Source organism: Pterocles gutturalis, unplaced genomic scaffold (assembly GCF_000699245.1).
Source record: "Pterocles gutturalis isolate BGI_N339 unplaced genomic scaffold, ASM69924v1 scaffold5567, whole genome shotgun sequence".
In the NCBI taxonomy this organism is placed as follows: domain Eukaryota; kingdom Metazoa; phylum Chordata; class Aves; order Pterocliformes; family Pteroclidae; genus Pterocles; species Pterocles gutturalis.
Window position 1 is genome coordinate 3,851 of NW_010112574.1, and position 23,494 is coordinate 27,344.

General features: G+C 41.2%; 1 protein-coding gene across 2 annotated transcripts in view; it reads left to right on the plus strand.

Moving 5' to 3' along the window:
- The first annotated feature begins 386 nt into the window (after positions 1-386).
- LOC104462229 (chromosome unknown open reading frame, human C10orf76) overlaps positions 387-23,494 on the plus strand; it is a 52,664-nt gene continuing 29,556 nt past the window's right edge. Inside the window, exons 1-14 of one of the 2 annotated variants that reach the window (XM_010074092.1) lie at positions 387-494; positions 968-1,024; positions 1,160-1,306; positions 2,493-2,600; positions 3,710-3,802; positions 4,674-4,748; positions 5,409-5,495; positions 11,007-11,063; positions 12,104-12,147; positions 13,666-13,726; positions 14,762-14,808; positions 15,600-15,675; positions 18,324-18,417; positions 22,787-22,888. In XM_010074092.1, the coding sequence (XP_010072394.1) occupies positions 393-494; positions 968-1,024; positions 1,160-1,306; positions 2,493-2,600; positions 3,710-3,802; positions 4,674-4,748; positions 5,409-5,495; positions 11,007-11,063; positions 12,104-12,147; positions 13,666-13,726; positions 14,762-14,808; positions 15,600-15,675; positions 18,324-18,417; positions 22,787-22,888 (1,150 nt within the window). In that variant the 5' untranslated portion in view covers positions 387-392. Of the gene's footprint in view, positions 495-967; positions 1,025-1,159; positions 1,307-2,492; positions 2,601-3,709; positions 3,803-4,673; positions 4,749-5,408; positions 5,496-11,006; positions 11,064-12,103; positions 12,148-13,665; positions 13,727-14,761; positions 14,809-15,599; positions 15,676-18,323; positions 18,418-22,786; positions 22,889-23,494 lie in introns of those variants that run through there. The other variant, XM_010074093.1, reaches the window with a different exon arrangement.

Consider the following 23,494-nt stretch of genomic DNA (forward strand, 5'->3'; position numbering starts at 1 on the left):
ACTGTATATCCACTTGATAACAAGCATCACAATTCACGCAATGAAATTAAAAAAATACGTACTTTTCTAGATGTAAACTGCATTGGTCTGGATCATTAATCAGTTTCTGGCAGAGAAGAATTAAGAAAATTTATCCATAAGCAGCTTATTCTGTATCTGCCTGTGTCTGGAGTTTTGCATCTTTCTCTGAAATGGGATATAGGACTAGATGGGACCTTTCATCTGGTTTCTTATCTGGTGTAGTTATTAAAGCCCCTACTTTCAGCCTGTGAGAGATTATTAGTATTTCAGTGTAGTGAAAAGGTCTTTCATGGTTGAGGTAGGCCAGATATTCCTTGAAGAAAAGTTCAAGTTTCCTTAGCCTTTTTTGTCTTTCCTTCAGGGTATACAGCATGGCCCAAACAGAGAAGAAAGGTGGGCTGCTCCGGAAATCATCAGCCTCCAAGAAGCCATTGAAGGAGAAGGTTGTGTTGATGTATGATGAGATTTTCATGGTAAGCACTCGAACATCTCTTCTTTCTAAAGCATTGTGTTAAATTTTCTTGGTTTAGCTTGTGCTGAGGGCTCTGCATGATGGATTACTTTCCCAGGGTAAGGACTGCAGTGTAGGCACACACTTCAGGCTCTCGTACGGTCACGCAGAGCTCTGTATTCTGCTCTCTTCCTTAATGTCACCTTGTCCTGTTGTCTACCAGGACTGTTTGTGATCTACAGGAAGTCACAGCTTTTCAAGTATTTCTCAAAAAATAATCGAGAAAATAAACAGAGGCATCCCAGTTGAGAGCTGCTTCTGTTTGTCCTTCAGTTTCTTGGAATCTGTATAGAGAGAATTCTATACTGTGGGACAATTTGGTCATCCAGTGAGATGATGCTGACTCTTAAGCTACTTGTGATAATGATTTTCTTTAAATTCTGCCTGAATGATTTTTTTCTTGATTGCTTTCATGGCTGTTCCTTTTCTTTTCAGACAGAGGACCCCAGTAAACGCAGCCCTAGGTTTTGGGAGGAGCTGTTTCTCATGAAGGTAACAGGAACTGAACATTCTCTGATTTGCTGCTGCTGTCCTGTCTACGAAGTGGCAGACTGTCAGTGCAAGGAGTTGCGTTTCTAAGGGGTCGGTGGTTGTATAACATGCATGAACTGTTTCTTAACCTGACAGGTCAACTTGGAATATCTAGAAGGCAAGCTGGAGGCTCTGGATGGGGAAGAGTTAATGAAGATAAAAGATAACATCAATTGCTTGTTTCAGCACTGCATCCAGGCACTGGGTGAGGAGCACCCGATCAGAGTGGTCAATGCACTACAGGTACCACACTCAGAGATAGGGAATAATCTCTTTGCTTCTGAGGAAGCAATATGTTTGCTGTTGGTATCAAACATCTTGTGGTCATTTCTTTAGTTCTGAGAAGTGGTGTCTGCACAGCAGTTGCTACTTATTGTCCATGGAGGTTACAAACATTTGTAGCCTCTTTAGTCTTTGAGAAACAGTAGCTTGTTTCAGAATTCAAGAAGATCCAGTGATGCAGGATGAAGCGGATGGCAATGGAGGGACAAGAGGGGCTTGTTCACACTGAAGGCTGTCAGTTTGGAGACTCAAGAGAACTCTATGTAGCGTTGTCTTCCACTTTCTCCTGTTGTCCCTAGTTTCAGCCTCCTTTTTGAATTTCTGTATGGGTCAAAAATGAAATAAACCTCTGGAGAAGTTAGTGTGAAATTTATACAAGGGGTTGTCCCTGCTGGACGCTTTCTAAGTGGAAGCTGTGAATTGTCACCCAGAATTAATAAACATTTTCCTGCAGCTTGTTCCTTACCAAAGCTATACTGTCCTGTGTGTTATGCAGGAGACTGCCCTTCTCAGTCTTGATACTTGATGTTATTAGTTCATGGCTGGTTCTTACAGTTTGGTGAATGTATTTGTCTCAGCATCTCTCAGCTGTAGGAATACAGGATATGAATTTCAAGTTTGGAGAAGTCACTGGACAGGCAGCAAGCTGGGAAAAGTCAGTGTAAAACTGAGACGATTTACACACCTGCTGATGCACAATCTTGCACTGTTTTCTTTTTTTTTTTAAATTAGATTGAAAGGATCCTATTAAGTTATGTAATTATAGCTATATAGTCTATCCCAGCCCTGAATTCACAAACTGGTATTCAGGCTCGTGGCAAAAGTTAGGCCGGGGCTCAAATCTAGAATCCTGCTGTCTGAGTGTAAATGGAAATCAGGTAACACATCCTGAGCTTGGGTTGGGACAACATTCCCTTAACCAGACTACTCATGTGGAAAGTGGTCCTGAAGCCAAAATTTACTTAATCAATCTTTTCTTGAGAGTGTCCATAGTGACCAAAGGTTTGTTTAGCCCAGTATCCTGCCTCTGACAGTAATGAAAAAAAGGATGTGCTTTGCCAGTGCTAGGAGAGGTTTTTAGGGTGGGTTGTGCTATTGAGTTGTAGGTGTTGCCTTACATTTTACCCTCTGATTTTTCCCTTTGCAGACTTTGTGTGCATTGATTCGGGGTGTACATCAGAAGAACAAATCCACTTCTGGGTTTGACATCATCAACATGCTTGTGGGTTTTGATAAGGCAGAGCTATGTATGAAGGTGAGGCCCTGGCAGTATAGAGAAACAGTTTGCACAGCAGCTGTGCTACAGAGGCATTGATTTGTAGACGTGTGTCTTACCAGTGTGCAGCTTTGAGGGGCAATATTCCAGCCACTGATTACAAACAGCTGTCCCGAAGGTCTTTGTGGCACAAAGACACTTAGGCTCTGTGTGTTTCTTAGTAATATAACAGAGCACTTTTCTTTTGCTGCCTTTAATTCCATGCTTTGCAGTCGCTATGGTTAAGAAATCTTAAGGCCATAAATGGCTGTCACAGGCCATTAGTACACAGCATTGAACCTCATACCTTGTGCTTAATTTTTATCTGGTAGTCATATTCTGTGTTCTCACATTTCTGTCAGCACATGTACCATTTTAAACTTATTTGATGCTCTTCACTGTAGAGATGCTGAGTTTTGGGAAGTGACTAATTTGTGACAAAGCTGAATTCCTGTTGTATCTTTTATCTCTCTGCAAAAAGTAATTTTTCGTCTCTCTACAACTAGTAGTACATTTGGGGAAAATATTAAGTAGTAACTTGCCTATCAGAAGTACATTTTTCTTTGAAGAATAGCTATATTGCCTGTAACTTAGTATTTGGAAAACAATTATTTATGAATGTCTGTCAAATAGCTATACAGTATCTATTTTTAATCATAACTAATATATATACTATGAAATTGGAGCTGTGCTGCTTACAGAAAATCTCATGGTGCCTTTAAGTAAAATGGAGTATTGAAAGAAGAAAGCACTGATATTACTGTCTTGCAAACAAAAAGGAAGATTATATTTGTAGAGCTCAGAATTACTTTGTGAACAAAATCTATTGTTTTGTGTATACAAAAATCTCTCGTGCATCTAGAGAAAACTCTTGGAAAATGTTCATGAGGTTATACCTGTAGTCATTAAAATGTAGTTAACACAAAACAATATTGAGAACCAATAGTGTGAATATGGCCTGTGTAACAGTAGTAGTAGCTGCTATTGATTCTGCAATAACATGGTTTTATATTGGTGCTCTTGTATCTGAATCTCTCACAGGTTTTTATCATAAACATTTAAAATGCTTTTAAATAGTACTTTAAAATAATATGTTTGTTCTTCATTAGAATCTGATGGAGAGCTTGGACTCACTCCTCTGTGCAGAAGGTTCTGAAAGTCTCAAAAGCTTGTGTCTGAAGCTCCTTCTCTGCTTGGTGACGGTAAATGAATACCAGCTGTATAATAACTTAAGGGCTTATATGAGCCACATCTTGAGGGATGGAACAGTCTCAAAAGTGGAGTAGAGTGCTGCAGTGTGGAGCTTGAGAGAGGGGAGGAAATTGTGAATGAGAGCAAGGGTCAGGCCAGAATATGCATCGTTGCTCGAACCACGGTGCAGACACAGACCAGCAGACTCTTTTCACCTCATGAGACGGGTGCCAACTGGAGCAAAAGGAGAGTGACACAGAAGGAAGTGTCAATTGGATTCACATTTTTTTTTTAGGAAAAAAGAAGTCTTGGATAAATGGCAAGGGAGCCGAGGAGAGGGGCTGAGGAAAGACAGGAAGTGTGCAGTAGACAAGATTGGTGAGGGTGTGAAGAATGAGGAAGTTGGAACAAACGTCCACTCAGCATCTCCTGGAGATGGTCAACTGCAAACTGTATTGTCTGTGATAATAGATAATGGGGTGTGAGGGAGGTCTTCACTGCCCTGTTTGTGATGGAAAAGTGCTCAGTGGAGCATATGGGCCCTGCTTTTTCACTCTCTGCCTCCAGTGTAGCACTGTGCTTCAGCTGCTGGTGGCTGTCGTCATGCAGATGTGTAAAATATCAATCTGTAGAGGAAAGGGGGGCTCTTGGTATGTGTGTCATGCTTCGTGCCAGAGAGGGGGGTGGGAGGCACGACAGATTTCTTTTACTTCATGTCTAGCTCTACTGCTAGTCACACCTTGACTTGCTGACTAAGTGTGAGATTATGGATAAATGTGTCCATCTGGTAGTAGAACTCTTCTGTTCCCAGTGTGTGCCAGAGGCAGCTACAGCATCATGGGAGGGTTTGGGTGAGATTTTAAAACTTGTGTTTGTACTCAGGTGACAGATAACATTAGCCAGAACACCATCCTGGAGTATGTGATGATTAACAGCATATTTGAAGCTATTTTACAGGTAAGGGTTCTTCCTTCTACCACAGGGGCTCTTTTTCCATAGTGAGAGCTTTCAGTCATATATTGCTTTTCAGCTTTTTCAGGGCAGCATAGCTGACTGGCACTGTGTGCTGCTTCCATTCATAGCTCAGCCATAGATTTTTTTTTAATGCTGTCTCCTCCTTAATCTAGTCTGCTGTTTTTAGTCACTACTGAGTATTTAAAGTGTTTTCACTTGAAACATTTGTGCATAGATAGAAGCTGAACAGATTTCTTGGCTGATTTCACAGGTAATTGCTGTATTTGAGGAACTTATTTCAAAAGACAGTGTCTATACTGAGGTTTTATTCTGCTCTTTGATAAATTATGCTTTTTTAGAAGTGGAAATGGACTTGGGAAACCCATAAAACTTGCACAGATAATGCTGGTGATGCACTGAGATACTGTCCAGTGCTGTTGAGAAATATATTTGCCCTTTATGCCCAGAAAGCCTGTGTGCATCATCTCTGTGATAAATAAGCTTCTCTGTGTGCAGAACTTCTTGGAAGCACTGACACTCCCTCAACCTTAAATATCCTCTTTCAGTTAGGACATAATTTTCTCTTACACATACATGTCGTGGCCAGTCACTGCAAGCTTCCTGAAGAAGGCCTGAACAGAACAGTGTGATTATTTATTCCAGATCCTGTCCAGCCCACTTAGTCGCAGGGAACATGGCTATGACGCTGTTGTCCTTCTTGCCTTGCTGGTCAACTACAGAAAGTATGAGGTAGGTATTCTTCTGGATCACAGAAACATCATTTCTCTTTATGAGTTTACACTGGCCTCTGGATGATTGAGGCAGCCTTACACTACATTTGTTAGCAGTACACGCTGTACCATTTATCAGTATCAGCACAGAGCTACAGAAGTTTTTCAAGGCAGTCATATTATGCTAACTGTATCTGTCTCTGACATATGTGTATAGTCAAATGTGTATAATATTCATACAGCTTGTTTTGTGCAAGCATGAAAGAAACTACCTAGGGGACTTGCATTTCCTTCATGAAAGTATTCTGAGGAAGGTCCTTTTTGGAAGAGTTACTGTTGTGCCAAACGTGCATGTTTGGCTCTGTGTGTGTGACTGTGTGGTTATACATAGTCTCCAAAATCAAATGAGCTGTCAGTAGTCTTGGGCTTCAGACTGAATTTGTGATTCACAACCTGACTAGCAGACTGAAAGAGCACAGATCCCCAGAAGAGACGGTAAAGCTGTGACCAAAGAATGAACTGAAACATCACAGCTGGTATTTCTGAGAGAAGTCTGTCTGTCTCTTTGACTGCTTCCTGTCTGAGAAACTTTATTCATCTTCGTTTTTCTAAACTGGTTGTGCTACTTCGTGATATCTTCCCATTTTGTTCTGTTATTCACCGCCTTGAAAAAGAAACATTCCAAATGTCAAAAAACCACCTAATATTGGCTTTTCTTTGCATGAGGCATGATGCTTTAATGATCAATCTTAATTTTTTTCCATAATTAGAAATATGTTAGATGGGCAAAACATGGGAAAGTGCTGGAATACCCCCTCCTCAACAAAATTACTGGGAGGGGGCAGGCTCTATAACCTACTTCGTTTTATAATAGATCTTGTTTTGAATTATGAATAGACCTAGAAAATAGGCAAAGACAGTAACTGCACTCAGTGTCACAGTAATCCCTGTTAATTTCTTATTCCTGTGAATGCTGTCAGAGTCATGAATTACTGATTCTGTTCAGCAGTTTGTGCCATGGTAGCATGGAACAGGAGGGTGGAGTTCAGTTTCAGTATGTGACCATGAGGGAAAACTGTTGGGAGTTATATAGGTAGGGTTACTGGTGAGGGAAGACTGGAAAGATGGGAGGTCTCATTGCAGCATTCATGTCAAAGGGTGGAGTGCTGTGTAGTCCCATCCCCGAGCTATGGATCCTTGTGTATTATAGTTCATGCCCTTACTAGGGTAGAGTGCTGTGAGTACGTAAGACTTGTCCTCTGCTCTTTGCTGTAGCTTTCTGTAGAGTACTGAGTGGGTGTAGAGTATTTTGGAAAACATTGTCCTAGGTGTCTTCAAACTGGGCACCCAAAAGAAATTGTGCGGATGTTTAAAAAGTACAATCCAACCTGAGGCAAATGTGTAGCAAGCAGAATTTCCCATTCAGTAGTTCATCTGACAAGGTTGAAAGCAACATGAAGAAAGGTTTAATGTGATGGCTACCTGGCACTGCCCTTTGTAAGCAGCGCTGCATGCAAAACCTATAGTAATGCAGTCTGTTGTTGTCTTGAGTAGCTGCTTTCATTTGCTGCTCTTTGGCCCTTACAGTCACTTTGGTGGTTTCCTGGTTGTCAGTGTATTGTAGCATACTTTCGTGCCTCATATTCTTTGAAGTTCTCTTTTTTAGTTAACTGTACTGCAGCTGATAGTTTCTCTTTTGTTCTGAACTTCATTGGTTGCTAAATTGTTTCCAGCTGCTTAAGAAAATCTAATTAGGCTGAAAATCCATTAGTTAACTGTAATTTTGTGTCTGTCTTTAATGTGAATACCAGCATGTTTTGCATCAGGATATTTTTCATATTTTTGGGATGTGAATTTTGTAGTCTCCTCTCAAATTCCCTGGGGAATATCTGTCCGTGTTTTCATTACCAGTGTAGCTGGGGTCTTGGTTTGCTCATTAACTTCTGCTCTAGGAGTAAAAATGATTTACATGTCTTTACATGGAACATTTAAAGGCATGTGCCTGATCTGAAACCTAATAATTTCCAAAAGTTCTTCCAAGTATAAACTTTTTCAGATCCTCGGCCGTATTTTATGTTTTCTTAATCCTAGCCGTGATTTCAGAGAAAATATTTTTACCTTGATACTGTGTGAGAGAAACATAAGAGAGTAACTAAATAATTGACCGTATCAGGAAAATGGTGAAGCTAAGTGTACACAAAAGACTGCCAAACACAGAAAATGCTGTGAGGAATAGTATTTATTTGATCCCTTTTTCAGTGTTTTAAGGGATGGCTGCTAGAATAGCAAGTTAAAAACGTAAGTCACACAGGTAGTGACTTTTAAATAATTAGATTCCTTGATAACATCTAGGTGGAAATATCGTTGCCTTATGTTCAACCTGTGTCTTTTGCTAGGTAGAACTGAAAGAAATTATTCAAAATATGGGTTTTTTCCCTTTGTGTGTGTGTCTGGCAGCATATAGCGTATCCCATAGCCCTTCATGTCCAGTTTCGTGCACTTGCATCTCCTTGATATGGTCAATTACAGGTGCTAAAGAGACACTTAGCGACTTTGAAGAGTCAGAAAATTATTTTTTTTTTTTTTTTAATTCTCACACAACTCAAATTATTTTAAATTAATCTCTTTTACAAAAAAGAGTAATTATTCAGGCTCCAGTTCCCTGCAAGATGGCCTGCCTGCAGAGGAGATGGCCTCGCCAGGGCTGCCAGTGAAGCTGCTGAATCATCCCTAATGAGTGTTCAGGGAAAAGTCTTGCAAGGGGTAATTGGGTGGACTCTGGCCTTTGTTTGTGTTACAGATGTGAAGACAAGTTAAGCATCTAACTAGGGATTACACATGGTTTGCTTATTTTTTTTCTGTTTTCCTACCAAAAATTTGTTTCCCATAGGCTTGTGCTGGAGGCTGAGGTACATTTGGGAACATGGAGATCTCACTCCCTCTGCCAGATCTGTATACTTCCTCATTTAACCCTGACTTCATCTGGCATGTCTCACCTGGGGATTGCGTTTCTGGTCTGCTTTTAATTGGCTTGTCTTTCAAAAATTACGTGGTAATGATCTCCCTTCAGCTTCCACTTTCGTTTCTATTAGATTGTTGGCGTCTAATGGTGGGTAGTTCACGGAGAACATCTTGAGTATTCCCAGGTTCCAGGAGTTTGTGTCTGTCCCTCATCAGTGACAAGAAGACCTTGAATGCTATAGAGTTTGTTATCTGATGGCAGTGGTAGGAAATGACCTGTGTTCTCTGAAGAGCTGAGAAGCATATTTTGTATTCTTCCTGGAGGCAGCGGAGGCAGAAGCTATTTCTAAGTTTGTGTCACCGCTTCATTGACATGCTTTGAAGTTTTCAAAATGCTTATCAACCACTTCTTGAGGCTGTTGCATGTTTCTGCATGTTGTGGTGTGGCAGGCATAATTTAGACTTCTAAAACTTTTGCTGTGATTCCCAGTGACAGGAAAACAGAGGAAACTCTGAAATATCAGGGTTAGAAAAGGGAAGTGGGCCAAGGGTATGGTGTGGACTTGGGGGGTGCCTGTGCAACTTGCAAGTTGCTAACGTTCATTGTAGATGTGCAGACTAATGCTCACAGGCAGGAACTGGAACTCTTGGCTCCCAAGGAGTGACAGGAGCAAATTGCACTCCCTGTGGGCAGCACAGGAAATATTCTCATCACACTGGTACAGACTTGCATGCTGAAAAGCATTTGAAACTGCCGTGTCCCACATAGAGTAATATGGTGTGTGGATTGCCCTGGTTAGTCATTTTCCTGGTGCTTAAGGAGTTAGGAAAGCCTAGAGGAGGCATGGAATGTGTCAGGGGAAAGGAATACTTCAGACAGGAATTATTAAACAGGCTTCTGTAGATATGGAAATGACAATTGAAAAGATAGAGGGCAGAGATCTGTAGCAAGCTAGGCCAGCTTCATGACCCTGTCAGGCAGGCACTGACATCTTGCTGCCAAGTGGCAGGAGATGTGGAGCATGTGTCTTGGAAAGTCAAGGGCAACGGGAGTGTGTTCTAGGCAGGAGATGACAACAGACCCGCTCCCCCTCCCTGTCTGTGGTGGGACAGAGTGTATGACTAGGTCTCGGGGCAGCGTGGTGGCTTTGGTCAGTGTAGTATCTCCCAGTTTGCTTATTCCCCACATCTGGGAATTTGGATAACCCTGCAGCCTCTAGTCCAGGATAGCCCTGTGCTCAGTGCCTGGAAAAGCCCCGTTGCTTTTACTGATTGTGAGTCACAGTCTGGCCTCTCTTCTGTGCGTGAGCTGTGGTGTGGAGAGTTTATCTTTGTTGTGTAAGGAGAGCAAGAGTATGACTGAAATTAACAAAACTAAGATATATTTGCAAGGATGGATTTGAATCTATATTTACAAATTTGTGAAGCTTGCTTCTGCTTTACTGACTCTGATTAAATTTAATTTCTGAAGGGGAGCATGGCTGTACAAAGAGGACTATATATTGTTACTCAATAGAAGCCTCTGCTCCAGCCTCAAGGAGAATGTCTTTGCATGCTTCCTGCACAGATGGGTTTTGTGTGCGTCTTCTGTCTGTTTCTGGACAGCAGACTGGGCTGTGTGCTGCTGCAGGCAGGCTGACAGGCTGCCTGAGCTTTGTTCTGTTCTGATCAGTTTCTTTTCTGAACCAAAAAAACCCCCTGATCCTCCCAAGGCACCAAATAATTGTGAGAGTGGTGTTCTCTGATCAGCCTTATTTTTAACTTGCTGTCTAGCCATGGGCAAATCAGTCGGATAACTGTGTAACTTGTAGGGCTGCATCTGATTCATGCTTTGTGTTTTATTCTTTGTATGCACTTTGGACTTACTGCACAGATAGAGCCTTTTCTTCTCTGTCCTGGTTCCAAATTAACTGTGTTAGTTTTGCACTGATACATATAATCCAGGAAAAGCAAATGTTCGTTGCTAATCTAAAATGCTTCCTAAATTATTAGGAATTATCTTTATAGATGGAGCCTCTGTGCTTTGCTCAGCTAAGTTCAAGGAATTTGTATTCTCCAGAGACTTCCAGCTCTCAGCAGTGTAAACTGTTGAAGTATTGAGCTCTTAGGCAGCAGCAGATGAGTCTACAACATTGTCATGTCTTACTGGGTCCTCCTTCCTTTAAGCAATCTTTGCAACGTGTTGCAGAAGGGAGATATCGGGACGCTAATGTTCAGTCCCAGCTTCACTGCGTGTTCCTGCTGCATAACAGTGTGTGTGTCGCAGATAACAGGCTTGCAGGACAGCTGCTCCGCTTTCAAGACTGACAGATGAGCTAGCAGAGGAGCAGAAGCGCCCTCCTCAGTAAAATCGGGAGCCTGCCTGGCTGAGCCAGTAAAAAGAAGGTGTCCCAGGCATAGTGGCCTCAGTGTGTGCGGTGACTCCTGTTTCTTTGTGTGTGTGTTCTGCTTTGTGGGACAGGAGAGAGATTCTTCCCAGGTGATTGGATAAACCTGGAGAGATAACAGTGTTTTTTTCTGAAGGCTGGACTTAAAACCTGTTTTCTTTCTTTCCTTCTACCCTGAGCAGTCAGTGAATCCTTACATTGTGAAGCTCTCCATCGTAGATGATGAGGCCACACTCAATGTGAGTATTTGACTTGATTCCTCTGTGGTGCTGGGGATGCTCTTTCATGTGTGGTGTTAGTGTAATGAATACAATTATGGTGTCTGGTAGAAAGAAGGTCTAGAAACAATGCCACTATAAAGAACACGAGTATTAGTGGGTTTCTGCCCTAACTACACTCTTGCACTAGGTTAGGCAGCTTGTGATTTGGATGGTTTGATCACCAGTTAAACAGATGGGGTGGTTAAAAAGCTAGGGGTAGCAAGGAAATGCTGAAGTTGATTTATTAAACAGTTGTGAACTGTCTGTACACTATTTACTGTTACTTGCCAAAGAGTCACAAGATAGCTTATGCCAAAGATATCACTCCCAGTGCTGTGTCATCTGATTTTACCAGCCCACAAATCAGTTCTTTTACCTCAAAGGAAGCTTGTACCTGAGTCAAGAGTCCTGCAAGGTGTTTTGGGTTGTAGCAGCTGCCTACAGTTTGTATCCAGGCCTGGATAGAAAGTGGCAGCACGCTATGAGCTGTGTGGGGTCTGGACTTAGCATCTGTTCTTTAGGCATGAAGTAAAAGCAACTCCATGCTAACTAAAGGATGAAGATGATTATTCTGAATTAACTAAAGCTTGACAGAAAGAATGATCAGTAGCTGTGGAATGGTGGAGGCTGTGTGCAATAAGTGAAAAGGTCACTAGTTTTTATGGCCTTGTTTTGAACTTTTGGATATCTTTCCTCTGACACCAGCTTCCTTCTGAAGTTCTTGCTGCTTTTTGAGGCTTCTTGAGTGAGTAAGCTCTGCTTGGAAGTCCAAGGAAAGTAAATGTTCTCTGTTGAACTTAGTAATTAGCTATTCAACTTTAAATTTTAGTGTCTTGATTTTTGGGTGATATTTTTGTTGTAGCATAGTGTGTCTTAATACTTCAGACAGCTGCAGGGGAAATTCTTCAGAGCGTGCTAGGTTATCTTGAGGGGTGCAGCACTGTTATTTGTGTTCAGTGTGTGATTTCCTCCACTGAGATTGTAACGTAAAGATTTTTTTAATGCTTTTTTTTTTTCAGGGAATGGGACTTGTAATTGCTCAGGCTTTATCAGAATATAACAGGTAAAACCTAAATGTCTCTTGTTTCTCAATGCGTGATAGTTGCTGTACGTTTCCACAAACAGGTTTTTTTTGTGTTAAAGCACTTATTTATCACTTAACAGCCTTGATGCACCTGCAGAGGCAAGGAATAGTCTTATGCTTTGAGGTACTTCAGCTCAGTTGTTGCTGTCATTGCAAGTGTAAATGCATCTGTACCAGCTGTGCTGATGTGCTTCAGAAGTGGTCTTGCTGTAGAGAAAGATATCCGTTGTATGTTTTTACTATCATGGGTTTTACCTCCGTATGAACCCTGTGTAAAATCTTATGGTCCCAAGTGAAAAGATAAATTATTTGCTGAGTACTTCTCTGTTAGAAAATTGATTTAACTCTGAAACATGTTCTCAACTAAACAAATGGATCCAGGACTATCCACATTCCAGATCAGAGGTGATCAGTGGATGTATGCTCTTGCAAATGGTGGAAAGCATTAACTGCTTCTGAAGAAAGAGCCAGAAAGCCAGCAGTAGGGATAGCATGTTCCCAGCCTCTGCTTAATAAGGAACAGCACAAAAATATGTAGATTTTCCTAAGAAGAAAGTGCTTCAGAAAAATTTGAAATGTTATAGCAATGTCGCCAAGACTTTTTTGTGCAGTAGGATTCTTAAAGTATCCAGAAAAAAAAGTTTTAATTCCTTTAAAGGTCTGCTATTACAGATACGCAAATGACTTGCAAGATGATACAAGTCAGCAAGTCATGTAAATATGTTTAACAGAGTAAATTATTAGAGTAAAACAGAAAAAAAAACACCCGCCCACCTTCCTTCATTCTGACAGAAGCTGTCTCAGATGATGGCCTGTTTTGCTTAGATCTTTCCTCCTTCCCAAAAACTTTAAAATTGTCGTCTTTGCATGTTGCATTATGTGTGGTCGGAGTCTTATATGAAAGACATGATAAATGTCCATGTGAACTTTGATAGTCCACCTGAATGCCAAATGAAGCAGCTTAAATCTGAGGTACCCAACCTATTTGTTGATTTTGCGTACTCCAATTCCAGTCTCTTCACTCACTCTAGGAACGCGGGATCAGGCAGGATCAGACTGTGAACCAGCCTGATGGTACTCGTCGTTTCTGCTGGCCATAGGGCGATCAACTCTGGTTTAGTCTGTAGCGGATGATGACTGAAATGAAACTGTTCTGTGGTTGTGTTCATGTGGTTTGTTACTGTGCAGGACAAAATTTCCTAAGTCATTTGGTCCCTTTCCTGCAGTGCTAGTCCTGACCTGATGTATTCTCTATAACAGCACACACATTGTTCAGAGTTACGTATTTCAACACCCCTGCTTCAACTTTACACAATTTACAAATATTTTAATATCCTTTGCATCTCTTTATGTGAGTTCTTGAAAAGGGGTTGTGAATATTGACGCTTTCTCCATTCTGTATCCTACTCAGATAAGGCTGTTTCATAGGGACTTAAATAAAAGAACCCTAGTTCAGTTTCTAGCCCTGAAGCTTCATCCTTATTCCTTTTTGTTCAGGCAATACAAAGATAAGGAAGAGGAGCACCAGAGTGGTTTCTTCTCAGCCCTGACTAATATGGTAAGCAGGGAAGCAGCATTTTTTCTACTCTTAAAATATGGGTCTCATGGAAGTTCACAAAAGCTGTGAGTGGGATGTGGTTCCGGAGGAGGAGATGCATTGATCTGATCCAAACCAAATACAACTGAAATGGTCGTATTCAGAGGTGTGTGGTGTTGCCTGGCTGGGAAAGCCCATTCAAAAGGATGGGATCTCTGTTCTGGCATTGATAATTGAAGTTGTTTTCCTTCATCTTCTTAATTCTAGTTGACTTTATTTTAAAAATCTCAATTGTGTGTTGGATATTTTTAAACAGCTACTTATTTTTAAAAACAAGTTGCAGTTCTGCTGATGTAGCCTAAAACAGAGGTGAATATTTTTGGGGCACCTTGTGCTGTAGCAAAGTCTAGTCTGTGGCTAATTTTAGAGATCTGTTTCTTTACCATCTTGTTTCTCAATCCTGGGTGGGCTGGAGCTATGAAGTAAGCTTGGGTTCTGCAATAGGCAGTGTCTGCATTTTCGGAGAGGTACCCTCAAAAGGCAATAATGAGTTTGTCCCTTGTAAAGAGTATTCACTGTTCCCCTTGTTCAGTTTGGCTCTGCTTTAGTCTGAGATTTAGAGTCTGAGATCCAACTGGCAGGAAAACTTTGTGTAGGTAAGGGTAGTTCAGTGCTGGCAGCTGTTTGTGAGGAGTGGCATGGGTAAAACTGCTACTGCTTTGGGCCAAACAGGTGGGAAATTATTTCTGTTGTCCCCTTACAGAATCACATATTAGGTTGGGATTCAAGATACAGTGCTTTTTTTTTCTTTCTTTCTTTTGTGATTTGACAGGTGAAGCATTGGTCAATGACAGTAGTGCAAAATAAAATGTGGTTGTAGATTGACATCTTGTTTTCCATTTGTATTTTACTAGTATTAGAAAGAAAGTTGCATGTGTGCCTTGGATGAGAACACCTGTCCCGGGGCACTTCTGATTTAGTTAAATCCGTGTCTTCTCTCTTGCTGTCTAATAGCTTTTATAACTTCCTCCTATGCTATACTCTTTCTTTCCATAGGTGGGCAGCATGTTCATAGCAGATGCTGATGAGAAGATCTCAGTCCAGTAAGTGCACAGATGTTGGTTACACAATGAACGGCAATTCACCACATTGGTCAACATGATCTGCTCCATCGTGGAGCTGTTTTAATGTAGCAAAGACAACTAAAGAGACATCAGTTCTCTTGTAACTAATATGCTACCACACCCTTGCAAACAATGGATTCTCACTGAAGTGAGGAGGGTGCAGCAGGAGGAGCCACAGCTGAATTGCTTGTAATGAAGTGTGTAAACACACCCACAAACAACAACCAAACAAACCCAAACCAAAACAAACAAAAACCAGCCAAACAAAAACCCCAGACAACAAGAAAAACCCGACAACAACAAAAAACCCACCCCTGTGGTTTTTATGAGGCATTTTGAAGATATAATAGGCCTGTTGGAAGTGGCAGATGGGAAGTGATGGTTTGTGCACTCTTGTCCCCAAGAATGTGTTTTCTAAATCAAGGGGGCAAGTGATAAATATGAGGGTGTATGGTGTCTATAGGAGCCTCTTCCTTTAAAGGAAAGGACTTTAAAGGGAAAACACTGAGACTGAGCAATGAGGGAGAACTTCAGCAAGAAGAGAACAAAGACTCTAGTTGAGCTCTAAAAGTAGCTGGTTTTATGGATTGAGAAGTACAACTAATAATCGGAAGAACAACGGGATTGCAGAGGCAGAGTTTCATGTAGTTGTAAAAAAAAAAAAATCCATTCTTTCAGATGGGTCATGCTTCTGAAGAACTTTGGTCTTGGTATTCTTGTCTGGTGTTACACCTTAACTAACTGTGCTTTTGTCTGTATTCCTTCCGCAGGACGAATGAAGCAATCCTTCTGGCCCTCTATGAAGCTGTTCACTTAAACCGGAATTTCATCACAGTTCTGGCACAAGTGAGTTTGCCCTCTTCTTTGTAGTGGATATCTTTGAAATTAGAAAGTAAAAGTAAAAAATGGAACTGGTGAAAAGAAGGGGTTTTTTGTTTGTTTTTTGTTTGTTTTTTTGTTTTTTTTTTTTTTTTATTTTTTCTTGTGTGCTTGCCATGTGTACTTGCCATGACAGAGAAGCAGGTTAGGGCTTGGGTTTATTATACTTTTAGGGAATGTTTCCTGCCTTACCAGAAGATGAGTAAAGTTTTGGGGACACAGCTCATGTTATATTGAGCCATTTTTCCCCGCTGAATGGGAAGGGCTGCGTGGGATGCCTTCTGTGCCCTATTGGTACTGCCTTTAGGGAGGATGGAGTGGGTGAGCTGTTGGGGGTGAGGTTGCTGCAGCTATCAGAGCAATTCATGCCCTTGGTAGGTTAGGGTTGATCTGTCTCCAAAGCTGGATGAGTTGTTCTGTCTGGGACATGCACAGACTGCATGTTGTTGTCAGAGTATCGTTCACTTAGGGACTAATTGACATATGAGGACTGTTGTTTCAAATACTATTTCATGTTCATACTTCCTTGGGAGACTGTTGCCAGAACATAGTGCTCCTCTTTGTGCTGATTATGGTGCAAAAATGGCAGCCTTCTGAGCAGCAGTGGGTTGATCCATACCTCTGAGCACAAACCTCTAGATGCTTTTCTAGATACAGTGTGAATTTGCAAAGACAATCATTGCTGGGAGATGGAGAACGAGTCTGTCTGATTTGGTGATTGTGCTGTGGCTAGCTGAAAGGATAGCCTGATGGGTTTAGGAAAACTTTCAAGTTTAAGCTTTTAATTTTGGCTTGTGAGTACTGCTGGTAATCTGTGAGAAAAATTACATCAACAGAGCAGTTAACACCTTTCCCAGTTATTTCAGGTCCTCAGAGTGCAGCCATACATCACAGGCTAGACACTTGGCATGACGGAGGAGACCTTTGGGGACTCCTGACAGTGGTGCTGATGGAAGAGGTCAGATAGGCAAATATACTGCCTCTGAAGAAAGCTTCTGTTCCATGGGTGATTAATTTGCTGAGGTTCCCTGCCTCTCTTTTCCCAAGTTATTAATTCCTACCACTTGTGAGAGATTTCTGCTCTTTCAGTTCTGTGTAATACCAACTCAGACCTTTCTGTGGACAAGATATCCCTGTGGCAAGAGAGCCCACTGGCAGGGAAAAGAGTAAGGCAGGAAAAGAGCAGCTGGAAATAAAAGCTCTTAAGTTAAAAATAAAAGGATAAACTAGTTATTTGTGAAAGTGATAGCTGAAGCAGCGACTGATCTTACTGGTTTAATTGGAGGGCTGATGTTCTTGGGTGGATTGTCTGTAATCCTTTATTTAAGAGAGGGCAAGGTAGGTCGGGCTGTCCTTTGAAAAAAACCTCATAAAAGCTGATGAATGCTCTTGTCTAAGTTGGTGCCCATTGCCAGGGACTGCGTGAATGACTACCTGCTGCTGTGTAGGCACATAGGAAAAGCAGGGATACAGTTGTGTTGATGCCTGAAGGGTTAAGGTTTTTGTACATTTGTGGGTCCTCAGTTTTTGCTGCTAGGTGGCACTATGGTCTCTCAACTGATAGTGTTTGGGGAAAAGGAAGGCAAACACCATAGCAAAATCTGTGGAAGCAAACCTGTTTTATGCAAAAATTGTATTTTAAAATTTAAATCAGTACCTATAAAGACTTAAAATTGTTTTTGAATTGTGGTATGTGTGTCTGTGCTTTCCATTAAATACAGGCATTTAGAGTTGCTCATAAAATGAGATATTTGAAGATAATGTGGAGGATATCCACTTGTGAAAGGTCCTACAGAACTAATGTGAAGTCAGCAGTTCTTTATCCCTTTCTTTTATTTTGAAATTGTGATGATATATTAAGGCGAATGATACATTTATGTAAAACTTGCCCTATGAAATGGACACTCTGCTTGGCAGCCAGACTTAAAATAGGATGGCACATTGCCTACAGTCTCACCAGTGGGGATAGATCCGGAAACTTATGAAGAGTAAAGTCAAACCAGTAATTAGGCAGGCAACTATTAACAAAGATGAAATGGAGAAAGTAACTGACTGACGGAAGCTGAGAGGATCGATAATGGTAGTGTTATTTATGTTTGCATTTTTTCCTGCAGTGCCTGGACTTTGTAGTGAGACAGGGAAGTAATAAATTGCTATCATCTTTGAATATGAAGAGGTGGAGGGCAAGAGCGAGGAGAGATTGCTTTTAGAAAGAGAAATAAAAGGGTCTTGGAGGAAGACTTCAAATGCACACCCTTGGGTTGTTTTGGGGGGAATCGGGAGCTATAAGCAGTGTAGGGTTCTGCATACCTTTTCCCATTCTGCACTGGGGAAGGGCATGTTGTCTGTCTGCTGGTGACAGCCACCACTTTCTGATGTATTTGTATGTTTTATGGAGTAAAGAAGTCGATGTACAGTTTAATTGTAGACATCCAAGGTCAGGAAGGTCATCCAAGGTCTCCTTGCTTTTTGGAGGAGAGGTTGAAGTTTCTTGAGACTTCATTAGCCGTGTCTATTGTGTGAGAGTGTGGAACAGTACAAGTCGTGATCTGCATGACTAGTGCCTAGGGAACCTATTGACCTATGTATGTCTGGGAATTTGTGTTTTCTGTTAGAGCCATCCTGAAATGGGGCTGATGACAACACCAACAAGCCCAATTCCGACGACACCCGTCACTCCACTTGGAACCACTCCACCTTCTTCAGATGGTAAGTAAAGTGTAATGGTGTACTGGGGAAAAACAATTAAAAACTGTAGAATAACTAGCAAAGCGTTTTCTCAAGATAGCAAGTAATGAGGTCTGTCTGGAGCAGATGTAACCTGGTGGTCTCTTCCTGGAGTGACTTACCTTACTCAATATGAGCAAGATTCTTTGACTTGAATTTATTTATGTTTTGCCTTGTATGTTGCTCAATGAAATTATGCTGATATTCCTTCTGAAAACACTTCTGTCCCTGTATCTGCATAAAGATACACCCAGCCCATTAGTTATTTTATGTAGGCTTTTACTTACGAATATTTCTAGTGTCAGGTTCTTTGCCTGGGATTATTTGTCATTGGAACAGATTTACAGAGAATCACAGTGGATTCTTGCTTGTCATTAATGCGCTTGTCCCCACGTCTGAATTAATTGCGATTTGAATCCAGCCTGGGTGTGGAGGTATTCCTCCCTCTTGTTGCCTTTTCTCTGATAGGCTTTGTAAATGACTGCTTGTCCTGAGAGCTTTCATCTAAATGGGATGTTATGTGTCCACATGAATACGCTTTGAAATTATCTAAAATAAAAACCCTTTTCGTTTAAGGTATGGATAGATATAGCCTAGTTTAAGAGAAGAAAACAAATGGCTGTTGTCACATACTTTAGTGGCATCCTCTAGATCTGAAGAAGGTGTTTAATGAAGGAACAGAGTCAGTTTGAATAGAGCACAGTTTGGAAATATTTCTGGGGAAAAGCAGCCTAGGTTACTCAGTTATATCAGCTATTCAGGTCATTTGATATCCTAGTTAAGGATGATCCTCCTTGTGGATGAATGCTATCTGGTTACCATGGATATCAAAAGCTTCAGTTAAAAAGCCCCTTATGTCTCAAGTCTCCCTGTGCATATAACGTAAAACGTAGAGGGACAGGCATTTTGTGGGCTTCTGTTCAACGTGTTCATTGCACATGTATCCTCCCACACACCATATTATACAACTGGCAGAATTTATGCTTACCTACATACAAATCTTGCTTGCACTCTCTTTGTTTCAATTTACTAAAAAACAAAAGCAAACCGAAAACTCCATTCTGCTTTCAGCAGAGGCAATGATCTTCTGAAGCTTGAGGCTTTGTGCTGCTTGTAGGATTACTAAGTATAAGGAGAGGAACTGATCTTAATGTGCAGCAATTACATTGGGAAGCATTCTTTATTTATAATTTCCTGACACCTTGCTGATCCCTACTCTCAGTGACTTTTTTTTTTAAGACCTTGGCTTGTTTCGTTTAATTTGAGTGATGGTGTTGCTGATATTTTAAAGGTATGTCAGAATTTTCCTCATTTTCTAAGGTCTTGCAACTCAGCTGTAAAATTTGCCAGTGGCTGAGAGTTAGCAGGAGGCTTTTTGGCTTTGGAATGAGAAGATTGCTTTCTTCTTTTTTCTACATTTAAAAAAAAAAAGTGTAGTTGAGCTATTTTCAAGTTACAGCAACATGCACAAATCCATCTGTGGGTTTCAGGCACTTTTTTACACTGACTGAGATTAAAAAAGGATTCAAATTCTGGTTTGAAATTTCTGTCTGTTAGCCTATAATGTGAATTAAGGCCTTTTAAAGTTTAAAAATGTCTATTAAAAAAAATCAAGGTCTGTAGCATGAACCAGGATAAGCAGTGATGTGTTCTTCAGAGTGATTTCTTCTTTTCTTTTTTTTTTTTTTGAAAAATGAGACTTTTGCTAGTAACTGTTGATCCATAATATGTAAATCAAGTGTGCCTGTCACCATAGTTATCTAAATGTCAGTTTGCTTACTGTTGTTAAATATTCATTCACTGCGTTCATTGTAACAGCTCCAGAAGGAGCCACTGGGGATATAAATAAATTTTTCTGACTTTCAGCTAAATCTTTGAGCTATTCATAATATTGGGGGTGAAAAAGCTTCCAGTCTCATTGCGTAGACTTTGCCAACAGACCAGGCACGTTAGCAACGTGTCAGGAGCCCCTGACAGAGCTTCAGGATTGAATGGACTGAAACAGCTCATGCTTGGGGATGTGCAGCCTTTAGAAGCTAAAAGCCCCATTATCATTTCTTTGATGTGATTGGAACAGCACGGTTACATTGATCTATTTGGCCTGTTGTTTCCAAGGGCTACAATTTTGTATTCAAGGTGATTGTACAATCCTGAGCTCCATTAGAACCTCTGCTCTGCTCTGGGCCTCTCAGTGCTCGGTTTAAAGAATCCTGCATTTTACTGCTGGTTCATCTCCTTCATCCTTCTGTGCCTGTACTTGCCCCAGTTCCAGGGGTAAATAAACCTTCCTTGCCTCATTACAGGGTTATGTGATATAAGGCTTGAATTATGAAAGGTGGCGTTTGTTAAAGCAGACTTTTCTCTGAACCAAAATACAGCTGCATACAGGATCAAATCACTTCCCCTCAGAGCCCCAAACCTAGCCATCCAAACATCAGATGTAGTTCCTCACTTCTTGCAAGGTCTGATCTCATCATAAATACATTTTTCTTTCCTCAAGAGTGAGGAAAGCCTTGAGTGTTCCTGAGGATAGATGGAAAAGAGATAATATACTTCTTAAGACGTGTGTCCTAGTGGTCTGCAGATCTGTTTCCAGTGCAAAGGCAGCCCTATCTTAGGCTATCCTTGTAGCTTGAGAAGAGAGAGGGCCTTCTGGCAATCGTAGTTCAAGCCACCTATGACCTCCTGCATGTGAAAACTTGCGAATTCGAACTCCTGGGGAGCCAGAACAGTAGCGTTATTGTCATGTCAGGGCAGACATGTAGAGCTGGAAAAGATCACCTTTACTCTTTGAATCTAGTGCCTTGTGCTTCCAGGCACATCATCATAGGATCCCGTAAATTTGTCAAGCTCTGCCTTTGTTAAATTTGTTTCCCAGTAATTCTTCTTGGGAGGCAGTTTCAGCATTTTGTTCCTTGGTTAGAAATTTTCAACTTTTCAACCTGCACTTCTTGTCAGTTTATACCCATTGATCATGATGCTAACCTTACTTTGGAGACAGATAACAGTTTCATACATTGGATTACTCAACTGTGTATTTTACTGTCTCATAAGAAGGGTACTCTGTTCCTCTGATCAACCTACTAGCCATTCTCTAAACTTGTTCAAGTGTGAGTTCATCCTCTTTTAACATGGGATCAGCATAATTATGCTCAGAGCTGGAGACAGTCTCACCAGTACCTTGTGCAGGGCATTACTGTGTTCCTGTCTCTGCTGAAGTGTATGTCTGCATGTGTTGTGGACCTTCTAGACTAGTTCCATCAGTTTGGTTTTTTTTGTTTTGGTTTGTTAATTTTTTCTGTCTGAGCTAATTTATCTTAAATCTATCAGATTTATCTGGCAGGATCTGCAGGTAAATGCATGCTGCATTTTTCCCGCTTACCTTTCCCCTCCCTTCAATATTTCTCATAAAGCATTTCTGAATGGGGAGGCTGAGAATGGCTCTTGCGGACAGCTTGGGCTCAGTCGTCAGTGAAAGTGTGGCTCAGTCACATGAGGTTTGACATCTCATAAACTTGGTGCTTCAGATGGTACACGGGGAGTGAGCAAGGAGGCACATCGTGCAATCAGCCGAGTGATTGAGATAGCTTCTTGTAAGGTCTAAGGCAGATGATGTCCAGTGTTAAGGTGTCAAAAGTGCAGCTGGTGGTAGTAAGGAGTGTATCCTAGAGAATTGCCAATGAACCGCTGTTCTGCGGCAGGTATGGAAAGCACATTTCTGCTCCCTGCTGTCTTTTGATTTCTCTAGCACAAGCTATGATTGCTTCTGCTTCATGATTTTTATAAAGCTGTTCTTTCTACCTCTCTTTTCTATCATTTTGGTCATGGAATAATTGTTACAGTACTGTCTTGTGTGTTGCTTCTGCAAGAGAGGCTGTTGTTGAGGGGGGAGAATGGAATTGATGTGGACTTTTTGGAACTGAAATTCCAGAACTGCTGAAACTGAACAGGTCTTTGAGCATGTTTTTTTTCCAAACTGAGAATGTGTGAATGTTTGCTATGTTGGTTGTAAGAATTAATTGGATATCAGTGAGAGCATCTTGACCTCCCTAGGTTGAGAATGTTGATGAGTGCTAAAACAGCAGACTGAGCTCCCTTGGCATCCAGGCCAGGACAGAGAAGACTATCACTTTGCTGGGTGCCACAGCCCGTACACAGAGAAGGAGAAATGGTCTCCAAGAGAGTGGTACCGGTTTTCAAAACAAAATCTTTACTGGGTGGTCATGAAGGAGGAGGAGGTCAGATGATGCTGCAAATAAGCTGATCTTATCCCAGATCTCTGACTTGGTTCTCTGTATAGTTATCTCTTGTGTTTGTGGAGGGTAAATGTGTCTTATCTGTTTTGTTCCAGTTATAAGCTCTGCAGAGCTGCCTTTGGATGCTGATGTGCAAACCAGCAACCTGCTGATAACCTTCTTGAAGTACAGCTCGATTGTGATGCAGGACACAAAAGGTAAATAAATTGTGTGGATGCAGCAAGCAGTGCTTCTTGAAGTCAGAAGGGCATGAGAACATGTCTAGTGACTCCAGAAATAGAAGTTAACTGGTGTACCTTTAGAGGACTGGAGATTCCACCTTTTGAGAAAACTAAATTATTTCTTGTTGCAAGATAAGAGTTATGAGACTAGGAGAGACCTAATGCTGGCAGGAAAGAAGTAAAATATGGAAAGTAAAAATAGTATCTAATAACCAAGCCTGTCCCTGTGCAGGAGGTGTGAGCATACTGGTTCCCACCTGTCTGTCAGAGTGGGGAAGTCATGTACCACTGAACTGTATGTTTAAGAAAATTTTGAAGCTGACACAGGAGGCAAAGCTCAGCGTTAGGAGGAAATATTTCCTTTGTCCTTTGCTTGCTGGTTAAACAGTTGGCTCTTTAATTATAAAGAGGATGACAGTGACTTACACTAGCACTAGCAGTAATTTTCTTAACAAGCTCTATTTCCATATTATGGTTTTTGTTTCTCCTGATAGTTTTGGGGGCATTAATTTCAGCTAGCTGGAGTTGAAGTATTGCATCATCTCCTGCTCAGGGTACCCAAGGATGCTGTTTTGCCCAGTG